The sequence below is a fragment of the Gallinula chloropus genome, assembly GCF_964237585.1.
Source record: "Gallinula chloropus genome assembly, chromosome: 1".
Classification (NCBI taxonomy): domain Eukaryota; kingdom Metazoa; phylum Chordata; class Aves; order Gruiformes; family Rallidae; genus Gallinula; species Gallinula chloropus.
Window position 1 is genome coordinate 17,697,574 of NC_140085.1, and position 16,117 is coordinate 17,713,690.

Genomic DNA, 16,117 nt, shown 5'->3' on the forward strand with positions numbered 1-16,117 from the left:
GTTCCAACTTTGGGCTTTAGTATGAGGCAGGTACTGTGGAACCCAGAGGGGAATGAATAAGTGAAGTGATGTTTATAGGTTGTGGGAGACTGAGAGAGGTGTCTGGGAGAGAAAAGCTTTTTTTATAGTGTGAAAATCTTTAAAATGCTTGGGGGGTGTTTCTTTTTGTTGTTGGGTTTGGTTTTTTTTTTGAGGGAAGTTGAAGCACTTCTTTCTTATGCTAGAGGAACCCCTTGTTTCCCCTGATGTTTCATCAGTAAGTGTCCTATGGCCTCTGCCTGTTTTAGGTTTTTTTTTCCATAGCAGGAGTATTTGCAGGCCTTCCACACCCAAATTGGTGCGAAGTTGATAGGAAGGATGGTAACCTTGGCTAGTGAAACTTGAAAGTGGTAAAGTGCATAGCTAAATTTCTTGTGTTGCTTAAAGCAATAATCATGTCTAAGAAATTTGGAGGACAAAACTTAGAGTACATCTTTTCTGCAATTGGACAGTAATTCTTTTATTTGTTAGTTTATGTAGATAGAGGTTATATTTCTACCTGATTTTAATGTTGTTGCACATAATGTAACTAGGTGGCATTATCCCCAACAATGGTGTCATCCTAATCAATGGGTTTAATTCTTGTATACAGCACATCACCTGTATTGTAATAATACTTGCACATAACTGATAGAGGTTTTGAGTTAATTTACTTAATTTGCCTTGAGGAGTTCCCAGGAGTCTTAGTTACAGGCTCATTGCACCAGGCATTGTAAAACAGAATAAAAAGACTTAATTGTATAGACCACATTGAATGGAAAGATGTGTATTTCAGGTAATATTAAATATGACCTAAGTATTCATCTTAGCAGCTTGTCATAATTCTAAGTGATAAAGCCTGAAATGCATTAGTCAGGGCCTAGTGCTTAGTGTAAAGAAATTATAAAAGTTAAGTAAAAAATAATGTGTTGGGTGGGGTTTTTTTTACTAGTTCATAGTTCTGAGTACGGGCAGTACTGGGTTCATTTCCGCAGTGGGAGCGAGAGCTTGGACAGGTGAAACGTGCAGCCGGGCTCACTCTTTTCTGCCTCCTCTTGCAATTAATAATTGGTGACTTTTCACTGTCATCAGTTCTGTGACTGAAAGGGGGAGGTTTGGTGGGAATTGTCTGCCTTGTGTGTCTGAGGAGGTGAAGGGCCCACAGGAGCTGTCCTTGAAGCAGTTGCTCAGACCTCGCTGTACTGCGGATGCAGACATGTTTATCTGTATGGAGATGTTGGAATTAGGGACACAGGTGAATTTGCAATAAGAGGGGTATAGAGATATGCTGAACTTTTCAGAGAACTAATGAATTGGGTGAGGATCTGCCATCAGCTAAACTGCAGCTTGGAGAAAAGAGGAGGAGCTGAGGGATCACTATTATTTTTCATGTTGTTGGTGGGAAGGGTTGTTTGACTGTTGTTTCAAGATGAAGAGCCTTTTAAATATGAACTTCTGATTTCAAGTGCACTTCAGTAGCCATGCCACTTATGCAGATCCTGCTGTGTCCATTTTGCTGGCACAGATGTTTGTGTGATGATAGAGCGAATGGATCTGTCGGTTCAGAAGTGGCCTTTCGCTTTTGCAGAACTGTTTTTCAGCCTTATCAGTTCCCTCATCTGCCTTACTGCATGAATGGCTGTGTTAGCACCAAGGAGGAGGCAGAAGGATCTCTTAAGTTAGTGCACAGGGGATCGATACTATATGTGAAACGAAAATTGTTGGTTTAATCTTTGACATAAAATGGAATCTGACTTATTTGTATAGGTGGTTCTTAAAATAGTGGTACCTGTTAAAATTTAGATGGGTAACTTTCAGCAGTTGGTTACTGGATGTTTAAAAGGTATTTAAGTGCATTGCTGTCAATTCGGGCCAAGAACTAAAGATGTAATAATAAAAACAGATACCTAAAATTCTGCTGAAATTTGATCATGAGTTATATTTCTAGAAATGCATGTTTTCATGTACACTCAAAGTGCAGAGCTAAACTGGAGATGGTATTTTAGTTTTGCTCCTGTAGTAAGTAAGGAAGATTTGCAGCCAAAAATGTCTGTGTGGTTTTGATTTGGTGCTATCCAAATATTTTTTTTTAAAAAAATATAAATATTAGAATATTTTTTTGGGGGCGAATCGGTCAAATTATATACACATGCAAAAACACTATCATATGAACAGCAGCAAAAAATAATGCCTTTTAGTATAGCATTTGAATGCTCTGGCTATGGCTGTTCACATCTCCCCTGAGAGATAGGAGGGCTTGGGTTTAGTAACATTTTCTGTGGCCACTCAGGAGAAATACATGAAACATGAAGTGAATGTAGCACAATAATCCGTGGAGCATTCTCCTCTCTCGACTGACAAAGCTCACTGTGTTCCTTCTGCCGTGCTCATCTGTTCTTCACCCATTCTGGGAGAAACATTTCCTTAATTGTTTAGATTTAAGCTCATACATAGTGACTTTCTAAAAAGCTGTACAGACATTTTGATAAAGAAGGCATAGTGTCTCTGTGAGATGAGGGAATGTTTGGCCATGCTTTAACTCATCTGAGGAATTTTTTGATGACATTTTCATTGGGTAGGACAAAACTCAGATTCTGTGTCTTTGCACAATGTCACTAATGTGGATTATGAGACACTTCCCCATGTGCAACAGTGACATATGGGTGTAGTAAGATGTGCCATGATTATTTTTTTAAATGGAAAATTCAGTTTTCAATAGCATGATCTGGTTTTAACTTTTCTTTTTATGTACTTTCCAAGATACTTCTATCTACTTTAAGTGGTTCTGGTACTCTCTATGAAAAATTGTATACTGTTTAAACTTAGAGTGGTGTAGTAAGGCTTCTTTGGTAAATTATGATGCATTGGTGAGGGCAAGATCTGACTGCCCTTTCTCTAGTAGTGGGGTGGTGAGTAACAGGAGTTTCCCATGCCTTTGATCATTCTAGTTAGTTGGAGTATACAAAAGTAACTCTCAATGGAGCAGGATCTGAAAGGGCTGTATGGATATGAAAAGACCTGTTAGTTCCAGCTAACCACAGCTTTTTGGAAGAAGGTAGCAGTGACAGTTATTGCTTGGACAGACTGGTGACCTGTCAGAGTGCCAGCTGTCTTGGTTTGCTTTCATATGATGTCTAAGGCTGAAAAATAAAACGGTTTCTCTATTCTTTTAAAAAGGCAAGAAATGGAGAGAGAAGATCTGTTACGTAGATGTGGTTTTGGGATTGACCCTTCATTTGTCTACTTGTGGCTTAGCTGATTACCCTAGATGCTGCTTTTGAGAGTCCAGTGTTCCCCTGAACCGAGATCAATCTATTTCCAGCTGTTGCTCAGCTGTGCACATAAGAAGTGTCTACCTGCAGAAATGGGGGTTAGCAACATGACCTTGGCAATAGAAATGATACCTAGTACCTGGAAGTCTTTCCTTCCTTTATTCCAGAATTAATTCAGATCCTGGGAATTGTTTACTTACAAATTATGCTGCTGAGTTGCTCCTACTGAAGTTCTGCTTTGGTGAGCTTTTTTGGCTGTGGGCACACTTTCTGACTTTAAGAAGATGCAGTGAGGAAGGATAGAGATGGTTGTTTTTGTATTGTGCATGGGTTGTGAGTAGAAGTGGCTACAGAGATGTATGTATATCTCTGTCTGCACAGCATTTAACAAATAAGTCTATTTTAATCAGAAGCCTGGACACTCTAAAAAAAACCCAGCCACTTGTTCATGTACATTTTTGGGCTGTGGAAAATGCTATCTTGCTGCTTGTCACCTGCCTGTAACTACATTTCCCTTCCTGATAAGCATGCTAGGAAGTGAGAGGTCTTTGACAGATCACCAAAAATATATTGCATTTGACTGCTGCCTGAGACTTCTCTGCACAGATGGGTCACAGTAGTCAGCCCAAATCTAAAGAAAATTTAACGAAGCAGAAAGACCTCACTTACCTCCTACAGAATTAAGTGATGCTGGTTTAATTTGCTCCTTTATTGGCATATCGTTAAGAATTAAGCATATCCCCACAGTATTGTGCTGTTTAGCTCACTCATTTTGAGCTGTCTGTAGTGCTGCACCGCTACGTTGGCATCAGTGTGACGTGGGAAAATCTGAGGAGCTCCCCTGTATTTGTCCTGTCCTTGATAATTGGGACAAAAAAAAGTTTTAAAGATGTATATAGATTTTAAAACCCTATCAACAGTGTGTTGTGGAAAATCATCTCACACAGCGATCTTGATGTGGGAGGGCTGATGAATCCTGCTAATCAGCAGTGGTTGGGGGCAGTCTTGTATCCATGCAGGAACTGTGGAAAGATGCCTGCATGCTGGTGACTGCCATTTAATAATCTTGCTCACAGCAGGATCAGAATGCAGTAGCTCTGTATTTTGAGGAACTCCTATATTAGCAAAGTTGTTCTACAAGAATGTTTCGGACAATTAAACAAGAAATAAAAGCTGCCTTGTAGATGTGCTTAAAAATAAGTTCACATGGGAAAGGTATGTTGAAGAGCTGTCTGAAATAACTTCAGTTGTTTGAATGGTCAGTCTGAGAGATGGATAAAAGGACCTACTGCTTCTCTTTATTCATGACTTATGTGCAGTGATTTCATAAATGAGGCTGTTCCTTCATCAGCCACACAAGGTTGTGATGTGTTGCCTTTGTTCCTATCAGGCTGAAGGCAAATTTTGTTTACTGGGCTAATGGGGAAGAAACAGGTGTTGGAGCAGAGTGAAGCTCCTTAGTCTAGTGAATGTAGTCTGTAACCTCTAGGTGGCTATGCTTAGGTGGCTCTACAGCTATAGGCAATGAATACTAGAGGAAAATCACGAAGCTTTATTGATAGAGCTGGATGCGCATGCAGTGAGAGTGGAGGTGTGACACTGGAGTAGCAAAAACTGTGAATCTTGCCTTTCCTTTGAATAAATGGGGAAGGTTTTGTACGTTTTTGTTGTGTATGTGGGAAATACTGTAAACATGTAGCTTGTGGCTGTTAATGAAGTACTTTTATGGAGGTGGGACTTTCCCCCTCTGAGGATGGGGAAATTATGGCTGTGTACCATTATGGAGTTTTATATGATCGTGTTGTAGTCTCTAGTCACCGGCTGATATATCATTCTCTAGAGTTCCTGCATCTGGAGTGTGTGCCAGATGAAAATCCTTTCTTTAAAGGCTTCCAGGAAAATTTAATCAAATCAATGAATTCTTTTCCTGTGGATATAGGTAGACTTTGGAGGTCTCGTCTGACTTGAATGTGTTTTATTAACAAGGCTTGCCAATGGAATTATTCTCAGTAGTTTCGCTGAGAACATAGCACTCAGATGTAAGCACTTTACTGCACTGTTATTATTAAGAAAGATTATTACAGTAGTAATTGTAATAGTCCTGTATTTATAGCACATTAATGACAGGAAATGTGGTATGTGTCTTAAGTTATCAATGATGTAATGGATTGAGGCACCTCCTATCTTTTCTTACTTCTGCTATTAATGACATGCTTTTCTCCTCTTCTTTGGCTGCTGTTCTACTGGTTGTGTTAAGCTCCTTGAGACAGTCAAAGCAAGTGATGCTCCGTAGGAAACATGAAAACAGCAGCAATTGAAGTTCTTGTGTTGAAAACTGTCAGGGTAAAATCCAAAATTAAAAAAATAATAGACTGAAGGGGTAAAATATGTCCTCCTTGTTTTCAGTTAGAGCATATATTTTCTGGACTAAATAAATATTATGTCATTGCATGAGATGAAATAGGGCAGAAATTTGTGTCTTAGGGTGACCTTTACTGGATCTCTGTTTTGAAAGGTATTTTATGGCATCTCGTGCTGTTTTTGTTACATTATGTAATTAAAATGATTCCTTTTTTAGTAATGAGGAGGTCAAGAATATTTCCTAGCAGTAAGGTATGCTGGCAGTTTTCAAGTCTCTGTTAGTATTATTATAGAAGAATTAATATCAATGACGAAAGGTTTTGTGTGATTAAGCAGAACAGACTTTCTGAGACCTTATTCAGACTATGCAAAGTCAGCTTTGCTGAAGTTGTGTTTAAAAATTAGTCTGAGGTTCTGTAGAGAGGCTGAGCCTGCGATAAGGATGGAAACATTGCTTTTTACGAGAAGATGATGCAAAGCACGTGGCTGCCAGGGTGTGTGTGCACTCCCCATATGACACAAATGTTGCTGATTGCAGAGCTCCGAATTGCCTATCTAGAGAAGCTGCTTTCTAACATCTGCCAGCTACAGCAGATGTTTTCTTACCTTTAGTTTGATAGCTTCCTTCTATTTCTATGTATGTTTTCTTCCCTGGGTTAGGTGGGGTTTTTTTTTGTTTCGGTTTGGGTTTTTTGGTCCCATTTTTCACCTTAACAGCAAGTCATTCGAAAAGAGAGGAAGAAATTTGCATTAGGTATCCCAGTTTTGAGGGCAGGAGCTTCAAACTGATGAAATGTCAATGGGAATAATTCTAAAATGGGAAAGGCTTATCTGTTAGAAGCCCAAACTGGACATATCAGCACAGTGTGGCATTCATAGAAGTGTTATTTGTGTGATATATGTAATCTTTAAAATGCTAAAAAAAGGGAAAGTTCAACAGATCAGCAGACCTCTCTTATAGTATGGCACTTAAAATACTAGAGCAGAACAGTAAAACAGCAGTAATACGTTGACTTCCTAGAACGGGAGGGACAGAATTGGAAGTATCAAGAATTTGAAAGTTCCCTTCTGATTCTAGTAAATGTGTCAGTAACTGGACATGATACCAGATGTCACCTGCATCTCCCCATTTATATGTCTGTCTTCTTGGGACTCTGGTGATCTTCTACTTAAGCAAAAAATGTAAGTGTAAAACTAGACTTTAATTTTGAATGGGTTTAGTGGAATGTGGCAACAGAAGACGTGGCACAAAACAGGACTAATTGAGAAAACATAATGCAGGCAAATCTTCCAGGAAGTCTCCAGTGAGGAGTCAGGGTTCTGTTTCCTAGAAAAGCGTGAGCATTGTTCTAAGATTCATTTAATGGAAAGAGTCTCTCCAGGTGGCTTTATCTGGTTTGTTGTCAGGAAGAGAAACCCATTATGTGTTTCAGAAATGAAATGTTTTTGTCATCTCTTTATTGATTTTTCTTAAATATAAATTAATTTTTAAATGATGGTGTATATGCATATACTTGTTCATTACTTTTCTTAATGCATCTAATGATGTATCAGGCTTCTACAGAAGGATTAGCCAGGGTCCCCAAATAATTTTGCAACTGTGGTCCAGTCATTGAAGATAAGTCATGATTCCACACAACTGAAGTACTAGGAAGGGCCTTCCTGAATCATAGAATGGTTTGGATTGGAATGGACCTTACAGGTGATCTATTTCCTGAAGCGCATTTACTCAGGACTTGATTATATAAATGATCACACATGCTATTCCAAGAGAGATATACTGGCTGACAAATATTTTCAGTTTTGTTTCACCAAGGTAATATAAAAGTTCAAAGACTTGTAGTTGTAGACCCTTTTGCTCAAATAGTGTGGACGTGTTCTGACTTTCTAGCTTTTAAAACAAAGCAGATGGGGCGGGGAGGAAACACCATGTGTTATCTTGCTGCGTTGCTTCTCACCTAAAAGTGTCACTGCAGTCAGGAACACAGCATGGAGGAGATGTCTTTGAGCATGCTGGTTCTTTCACAGGCTCCCATAGATCCTTTTCACTGGAGTGTCTTGGTTTGAATGTTGGTCAATTCTGTCTTGAGTGTTTTCTAGTAGAGATCTTTCCCAGAGTGAAATGTGGGCCCTGGATATCATTCCTACAATCCAGGAGTGGTTTGAGAGTGGTACAGACTCCTCATTGCGTCTTTTAAGGTGGTAGCAAAATACTTTATTCCTCTCAGTATTAGCCATAAAGAAGAGCTGGAGGGTGAGGGTTGTTTTCCTTTGCGCAGGGTATTGTTGGAAGTTTGTTTCTTCAGGGACACATAAACTGACCCAGTTAGGAAATGACTAGGGGGGAAATACTAATAGTGAAAATACACCCTGACTACCTATTTGTATTTTCTTGGAAGTGAGTGATTCCTCTTACTTGTGCTACCTAGAAGTTTAAAAACTTGCAAAGGGAGGGAGGGGGTGCATGTTGATGTACCAGAAACTAGAAGACAAATGCTAAAATGTAGTAGCTATTAAAGCAGTGAAAGGGAGCAGTGGTATTGGCGTGACTGGGAGATGTGGATGCTATACCTTTTCTCCTCTTTCTTTTTCTCCCCTTTTAGGAGGGCTTTCGAGCTGCCGCTCTGCTGCTGAACAGCATGCAGTCCTTTCGGGAGCAAAGTAGTTACCACGGAAACCAGCAGAGCTACCCGCAGGAAGTGCACGGCTCATCCCGACTAGAAGAGTTCAGCTCCCGCCAGCAGGCCCAGATGTTCCAGAGCTTTGGAGGAGGTGCCGGCAGTGGACGTCGTGGAGCAGCAGGAGCCTCTACAGCGATGCCTGGTGAGAGCTCTGGCCATCAGAGCTACCAAGGTTTCAGAAAAGAAGCAGGAGAGTTTTACTATATGGCTGCCAACAAAGATCCAGTGGCGTCAGGAGGGCAGCAGCCACCTCAGCGCAGGCCTTCCGGACCAGTACAGAGCTATGGGCCCCCTCAGGGGAGTAGCTTTGGGAGTCAGTATGGGAGTGAGGGACATGTGGGCCAGTTTCAAACACAGCATTCAACCCTTGGGGGTGTATCCCACTATCAACAGGATTATACTGGTCCTTTTTCTCCAGGGAGTGCCCAGTATCAGCAGCAGGCTTCTAGCCAGCAGCAGCAGGTGCAGCAGCTGAGACAGCAGATCTATCAGTCTCATCAGCCTTTACCACAGGCTTCCAGCCAATCTGCTTCTAGCACCTCACACTTGCAGCCAATGCAGCGTCCATCCACCCTGCCTTCTTCTGCTTCTGGGTACCAGTTACGAGTGGGTCAGTTCAGCCAACACTATCAGCCACCTTCGTCGTCCTCCTCTTCCTCTTTTCCCTCCCCACAGCGTTTTGGCCAGTCAGGACAGAATTACGATGGAAGCTACAGTGTGAATTCTGGGTCGCAGTATGAAGGCCATGCTGTGGGCTCCAATGCACAGGCGTATGGGACCCAGTCAAACTACAGCTTTCAGACTCAACAGATGAAAAGCTTTGAGCAGTCTAAGCTCCCCCAAAGTGGGCAGCAGGGGCAGCAGCAACAGCACCCACCTCAGCACGTAATGCAGTATTCAAATGCTGCCACCAAACTTTCTCTTCAAAGTCAAGTGGGACAGTACAGCCAGAGTGAAGTTCCTGTAAGGTCACCAATGCAGTTCCACCAAAACTTCAGTCCAATCTCTAATCCATCTCCTGCTGCATCTGTGGTTCAGTCTCCGAGCTGCAGCTCTACCCCTTCTCCACTCATGCCAGGTGGAGAAAATCTCCAGTGTGGGCAAGGCAACATGTCCATGGGTTCTAGAAACCGAATCCTGCAGATGATGCCTCAGCTTAGTCCTACACCATCTATGATGCCGAGCCCCAATGCTCATGCAGGGGGATTCAAGGGATTTGGTCTGGAAGGGCTGCAGGAAAAAAGGCTTACAGATCCAGGGCTGAGCAGCCTGAGTGCTCTGAGTTCTCAAGTGGCCAATCTGCCCAACACAGTTCAGCACATGTTGCTCTCGGATGCCTTGGCACCTCAGAAAAAAAGTTCCAAAAGGTCATCCTCTTCAAAGAAGGCTGACAGCTGCACCAACTCAGAAGGCTCCTCACAGGCAGAGGAACAACTCAAGTCTCCCCTGGCAGAGTCCCTTGATGGTGGCTGTTCCAGTAGTTCAGAGGATCATGGGGAAAGAGTGAGACAGCTGAGTGGCCAGAGCACCAGCTCAGACACCACTTACAAAGGGGGTAACTTAGAGAGATCCAATTCCTCACCAGCACAAGGGTCTCAGAATGAGCCATCAAAACTCAGCAGCAGCCCTGCAGCTAGGGAAGATGTTGCCTCCCCTGATGGGAAGGAAGCTGTGGTGACTGTGGAAAATGCCCCAAAGGTGAATGAAAAGGCAGTTGGGGTGATTGTCTCCCGGGAAGCTATGACAGGAAGAGTAGAAAAGTCAGGTGGACAAGATAAACCTGCACAAGATGATGCTTCCACAGCCAGTCAGGCACCAGCTAGTAGTAGTAGTGGAACAAAAGAAGCTGGGCATGCAGGGACACAGCCAGAAACTCAAGGAGGAGGAAGTAAAGGGAGCAAAAGTGGAGATAACACTAATCATAATGGAGAGGGGAACAGCCAGCCTGGTCATGCAGTTGTTGGGCCAAATTTTCCTGCAAGAACAGAACCTTCCAAATCTCCTGGCAGTTTAAGATACAGTTACAAGGATAATATAGCAGCTGGTATACAGAGAAATATCGGTGGCTTTCCACAGTATCCTGGTCAAGAAAAAGGGGACTTCCCAGGGCACAGTGAGCGCAAAGGTCGTAATGAGAAGTTTCCTAGCCTCCTACAGGAGGTCTTACAGGGGTACCACCATCATCCCGACAGAAGGTACTCTAGGAATGCACAGGAGCATTCTGGGATGGCTGGGAGTTTGGAGGGAGCCATGAGGCCCAATATCTTAATTAGTCAAGCCAATGAATTGACCAATAGAGGCCTCTTGAATAAAAGCATGGGGTCTCTCCTGGAGGGCCCTCACTGGGGTCCCTGGGATAGGAAATCTAGCAGCGTAGCTCCTGACATGAAGCAGATAAATCTGGCTGATTACCCTCTTGCTAGAAAGTTTGATGTGGAGTCTCAGTCTTCTGCCCATGAAGGGGGAGCACTGTCAGAGAGGAGATCAGTGATCTGTGACATATCTCCATTAAGGCAACTTGTCAGAGATCCTGGCCCTCACCCAATGGGACACATGGGTCCTGAGGGCAGAAGTGGAAGGAGTGAACGTCTCGCCCCTGGCTTGAGCCAGTCAGTAATACTCCCTGGTGGTTTAGTATCCATGGAAACGAAGATGAAAGCTCACAGTGGGCAAATAAAAGAAGAAGATTTTGAACAGTCAAAGAGCTCAGCTAGTCTCAATAATAAAAAAACAGGAGACCATTGTCATCCTGCTGGCATCAAGCATGAATCTTTCCGAGGCAATGCTAGCCCTGGAGCTGCAGTCTCTGATGTTGTTCCAGACTACATTCCCCAGCAGGACAGCAGACCGACGCAGATGAGACGAGCACCTGGCAGAACTGGAAGCAGCAGGGGTAAATCGCCTTCTCAATTTCATGATCTTGCTGATAAGCTGAAAATGTCACCAGGCAGAAGCAGAGGCCCAGGGGCGGATCTGCATCACATGAACCCACACATGACGCTGTCTGAAAGAGTTAACAGGGGTTCTTTGCATTCTGCCTACCCTCAGAATTCAGAAGGCCCGTCTCTGGCTTCAGCGTATCACGCAAATGCTAGGCCTCATGCTTTCGGTGACCCGAACCAGAGCTTAAATTCCCAGTATCATTACAAGAGGCAGATATACCAGCAACAGCAAGAAGAATACAAAGATTGGGCAAGCAGCGCTGCTCAGGGTGTGATTGCTGCAGCTCAGCACAGGCAGGAAGGAGCCAGGAAAAGCCCAAGACAACAGCAGTTTCTGGACAGAGTAAGGAGTCCCTTAAAAAATGACAAGGATGGAATGATGTACCTTCAAGGTAGCTCTTACCATGATACTGGAAGTCAGGAAGCTGGGCGCTGTGTTATGGGCAGTGACAGTACTCAAAGCAAATGTGCTGAACTGAAACATGGCAACCAGAAGCTGCAACATCACGAGTCTGGTTGGGACCTCTCTCGGCAAACCTCTCCTGCCAAGAGCAGTGGCCCACTTGGAGCAGCCAACCAAAAAAGATATTGCCCTCAAGAAAGCGATGGGCATCGACGAGAGGATTCTACAGATTTGCCTAAGCCTAGTAATCCCATGCTCAGACTCCCTGGCCAGGAAGACCAGTCTCCTCAAAATCCATTAATTATGAGGAGGAGAGTCCGTTCTTTCATCTCTCCTATCCCTACCAAAAGACAGCCACAGGATATGAAGAACAGTGGCAGTGAAGATAAAGGGCGACTGATGACTTCAGCAAAAGATGGAGCTGATAAAGCATACAACTCCTATGCCCATTCATCTCAAAGCCAAGATGTTGGCAAGTCAGTTGCTAAAGGAGATTCCTTCAAGGACCTGCCAAGTCCTGATAATAGGAATTGCCCTGCTGTCTCCCTCACAAGCCCAGCCAAGACCAAAATATTGCCCCCCAGAAAGGGGCGAGGATTAAAACTGGAAGCTATTGTTCAAAAAATTACATCTCCCAATATTAGGAGAAGTGTTTCCAGCAATAGTGCTGAAACTGGTGCAGATACTGTCACTCTTGATGACATCCTGTCCCTAAAGAGTGGACCTGAAGGAGGAAATGTGGCTGGACATGGACCAGAGACTGAGAAGAGAAAAGGAGAAATGTCAGATCAGGTGGGGCCAGCAAGCCAGGATACAGCTGGTGAAATAACTCTTCCAAGATCTTCAGAAGAATGGCAAAGCGGTGAGGATGATAAAACCAAGAAAGAGGTTTCTGAAGCTGCCAGTGTTGGTAAAGAAGGAGCAGGATCCAGTGCAGCACCACAACCTGCTCAGAAGTCAGCTGGCCAGGGAAGGTCTGATGGTTCTGTAAGTGGAGCTGGAACTCTGGCCTTTTCTGACTCAAAAACAATTTCCCCTTCCAATGTGTTTACTTCTGAACCAAATCCGAAGTCTGAGGAAAAGGATGGAGATGTGACAAACATTTCACCCAAGCCAGATGGTTTCCCTCCAAAGGGGTATTTTCCCTCTGGAAAGAAAAAGGGGAGGCCAATTGGGAGCGTGAACAAGCAAAAGAAGCAGCAGCAACAACAGCAGCAGCAGCAACAGCAGCAACTGCCACCGCCTCCACCACCCCCACCGGTACTTTCGCAGTCCTCAGAAGGGGTAGGTGGTGGTGAGCCAAAACCGAAGAGGCAAAGGAGGGAGAGGCGAAAACCTGCAGCGCAGCCACGGAAGCGGAAGCCCAGGCGGGCTGCTCCCATCGTGGAGCCTCAAGAACCAGAGATCAAGCTTAAATATGCTACCCAGTCTGTAGATAAAACTGACTCCAAGAATAAGTCCTTTTTCCCTTATATTCATGTGGTAAACAAGTGCGAGTTAGGTGCTGTGTGCACAATCATTAATGCGGAGGAAGAGGAGCAGAACAAACTGGTGAGAGGTCGGAAAGGACAGAGGTCTTCAACACCCCCTCCTAGCACTGCGGAGAGCAAAGTGCTGCCCACCTCAACTTTCATGCTGCAGGGCCCTGTAGTAACAGAGTCTTCTGTCTTAGGGCACCTGGTGTGCTGCCTGTGTGGCAAATGGGCCAGCTATCGTAACATGGGTGACCTCTTTGGTCCTTTCTACCCCCAGGATTACGCAGCCACCTTGCCCAAGAACCCACCTCCAAAGAGGGCCACAGAAATGCAAAGCAAGGTCAAGGTACGGCACAAAAGTGCTTCTAATGGTTCCAAGACAGATACAGAAGAGGAGGAGGAACAGCAACAACAGAAGGAACAAAGAAGCCTAGCTGCTCATCCCCGCTTTAAGAGGCGGCACCGCTCTGAGGACTGTAGTGGAGCCTCTCGGTCACTTTCAAGGGGAGCTTCTTGTAAAAAAGCAACCACTGATGGTGGCAGTGGTAGTGAAAAGACTCCTTTGGACTCAAAACCCTCTATGCCCACTTCAGAAGGTGGCACTGAGCTGGAGTTACAAATTCCTGAACTACCTCTTGACAGCAATGAATTTTGGGTCCACGAGGGTTGTATTCTCTGGGCCAATGGGATCTACCTGGTCTGTGGCAGGCTCTATGGGCTGCAGGAAGCTGTGGAGATTGCGAGAGAGATGGTGAGTACCTAACCTTCCTATATGAAATGACTTGTTTTCATTTGCAATGTGTATACAATTTGGAACACCATTTTTCCTTGTTCCTCTCCATGTTTTAAACAATCATCTTTGATCTTAAATTAAATCTCCAGTGATATCCTTTTGATGGCCTTGTTTAGATCTCTGCCACACCTGATTAGACAGATCATTCAGGCATCAAAAAGCTGGATGATCGTTACTTACTAAGGGTCCTGGATGTTCAAAAGCTTTCTTAAGACGACAGTGATTTTTTTTTTTCCTTGTCCTTATTCTATCCCATTAGATATTTCATATTCTTGAGGGCTTTTCTTGGGGTGGAAGGACAAATAGCAGCAGAGACAAATAGTGACAAAGAAAATTCTAATTCAATATTAAGCAAAGAAATTCACAGTGAGGGTGGTCAAACATTGGACTGAGGGAGATGGAGATGTGACTGGGCAAAGCCTTAAGCAACCCACTGTACTTCTAAAGTCAGATCTAGCTTCACAGTTGGCCCTGCTTTCATCAGGGGTCCCTTCCAACTGAAGTTACTCTGTGACCTACCCCACTCACTGTAGGAGAATTTGCAGCCGTTACAACACAAGGTGGAGAGAGTAGAATCGCACAGAGGTCTGTAAGCTTTGAGTGAAACGTGGATGGGTTTAGTATTGATGAATTCAATAGGAATTACACCAGGAATCACACTGATAATTGATCTCTAAAGTGTGAATATATAATGAATGAAGAAATGTTTAAAGCAGGAACAGAGGGAAAACGTTATTCACAACGATGTGGTTGTGGATGGAGATGCTTGCTATTCTTGATTTTCTGAGATACAGGGTGACACTTAGAACCACAGTTACATCGTTTCCTTTGTCACCATCAGTACCTGCATCCCTTTGTTTATGGTTACCTTTTGCATGATGTGTTCTGTCCTGGGCCTCGCCCCATGGAAGAGGCACTACCCTCCTTTCTGCTGTTGCCTTCAGCATCTTCCATTTTCTAAGCAGTGTTGGGATCCAGTTTTTCTCTTCACTCTGTATAGTTACAAACAGCATGCTTGTTTCCTCCCTGTAGCTTTTCTCTTCAGGTTTGATTCCTGGCTGCTTCTGCATTTTCACTTACTGTTCTTTGACAGTAATTACATGCTTCTTTGCCCTAACTTGATTTGGCCTGCATTCTTGTTTCTAGCCTCTCATTAAACCGTGTCAGTTAATTTCATTTGGTTTTCATTGAGCTGTGCCTGCACGCTGCTGCTGAGGCAACTGCTGAATCCCTGATCTGGGGTAATTGCAAGGTTTCTTTTGGGATCTCCACCACCGTTTGGATTTCACTGGCAATGTGGCCGTGCTTTTCCCGTGTCTCCTAGTTCTCCAGTGTGCTGGATTTGGATCGCTTTTTCCTGTTTTCAGGGGGTGTGTCTCATTTGTGATGCTTGTTCTCCCAATACCAAATGCAACTCTGCAAGTTCTCCTGAACCACTTGAGTTGTCCTCCAGTAAGTCTTTTTGTGTCCCTGTACCTGCAAAAGGGGTATGTCTGGCAGAAACATGCTACACTGATAGGATGTGAAATCATCAAATTTAACAGATAGTAGCCCATTTTCCTCAACACTTTTTTTTTTTTTGCATGTTGTTATCTAGTTCTTTCTCTGCATGGAATCTTGATGACTTTCTGACAGAATATACTTTAGCTTACCCTTTACCACTGTCTTCCAGTATTATGATCATCTTTGTCACAAATAGATATTATTTTTAAAAAATTTTTTCCTCCTCCTCTTCACCCATTCGCCTGGCCTTATGGCACCATGCAAGAACGTCTCCTGATCTTCCACAAACCTGGTGTTCTTTCTCTCTACCACTTTTCTTTAATCACTTGATGAACTCCTAGCTTTTTATTTTCCCTCATAGTTCTTGTAGAAGCATTTCCTCTTTTTTAGAAGAAATGTACAAAATACTTGTGGCCTCTCTTGGCTTTGCAACTACCTCTTAATTTCCTTTCCCGTTTTTATCTCAGAATTCTTTGAGTGTATTGTCTGGGGCTCTTGTTCTCCACTATGGCTTTAGTTGTGCTCTACTACAATTGTAATGAGTGTTTACAGTGATCTCTTCCTAGCTAAGGTTCACATCCAGTACTTCCATTTTCCTTTCCCTGTCAGGTATGTTTGTCCCTATCAGCTGTGTTGCTGTTGAAGAGATGTTCCACTGTTGTTTTCCAT

At 43.5% G+C, this 16,117-nt stretch overlaps 1 protein-coding gene across 1 annotated transcript in view; it reads left to right on the forward strand.

Annotated features, from left to right (window-relative positions):
• TCF20 (transcription factor 20) overlaps positions 1 to 16,117 on the forward strand; it is a 97,824-nt gene that overhangs the window by 10,318 nt on the left and 71,389 nt on the right. The window contains exon 2 of the mRNA XM_084279440.1: positions 8,255 to 13,903. Within this exon, the coding sequence (XP_084135566.1) occupies positions 8,291 to 13,903 (5,613 nt within the window). The 5' untranslated portion in view covers positions 8,255 to 8,290. The remainder of the gene's footprint in view (positions 1 to 8,254; positions 13,904 to 16,117) is intronic.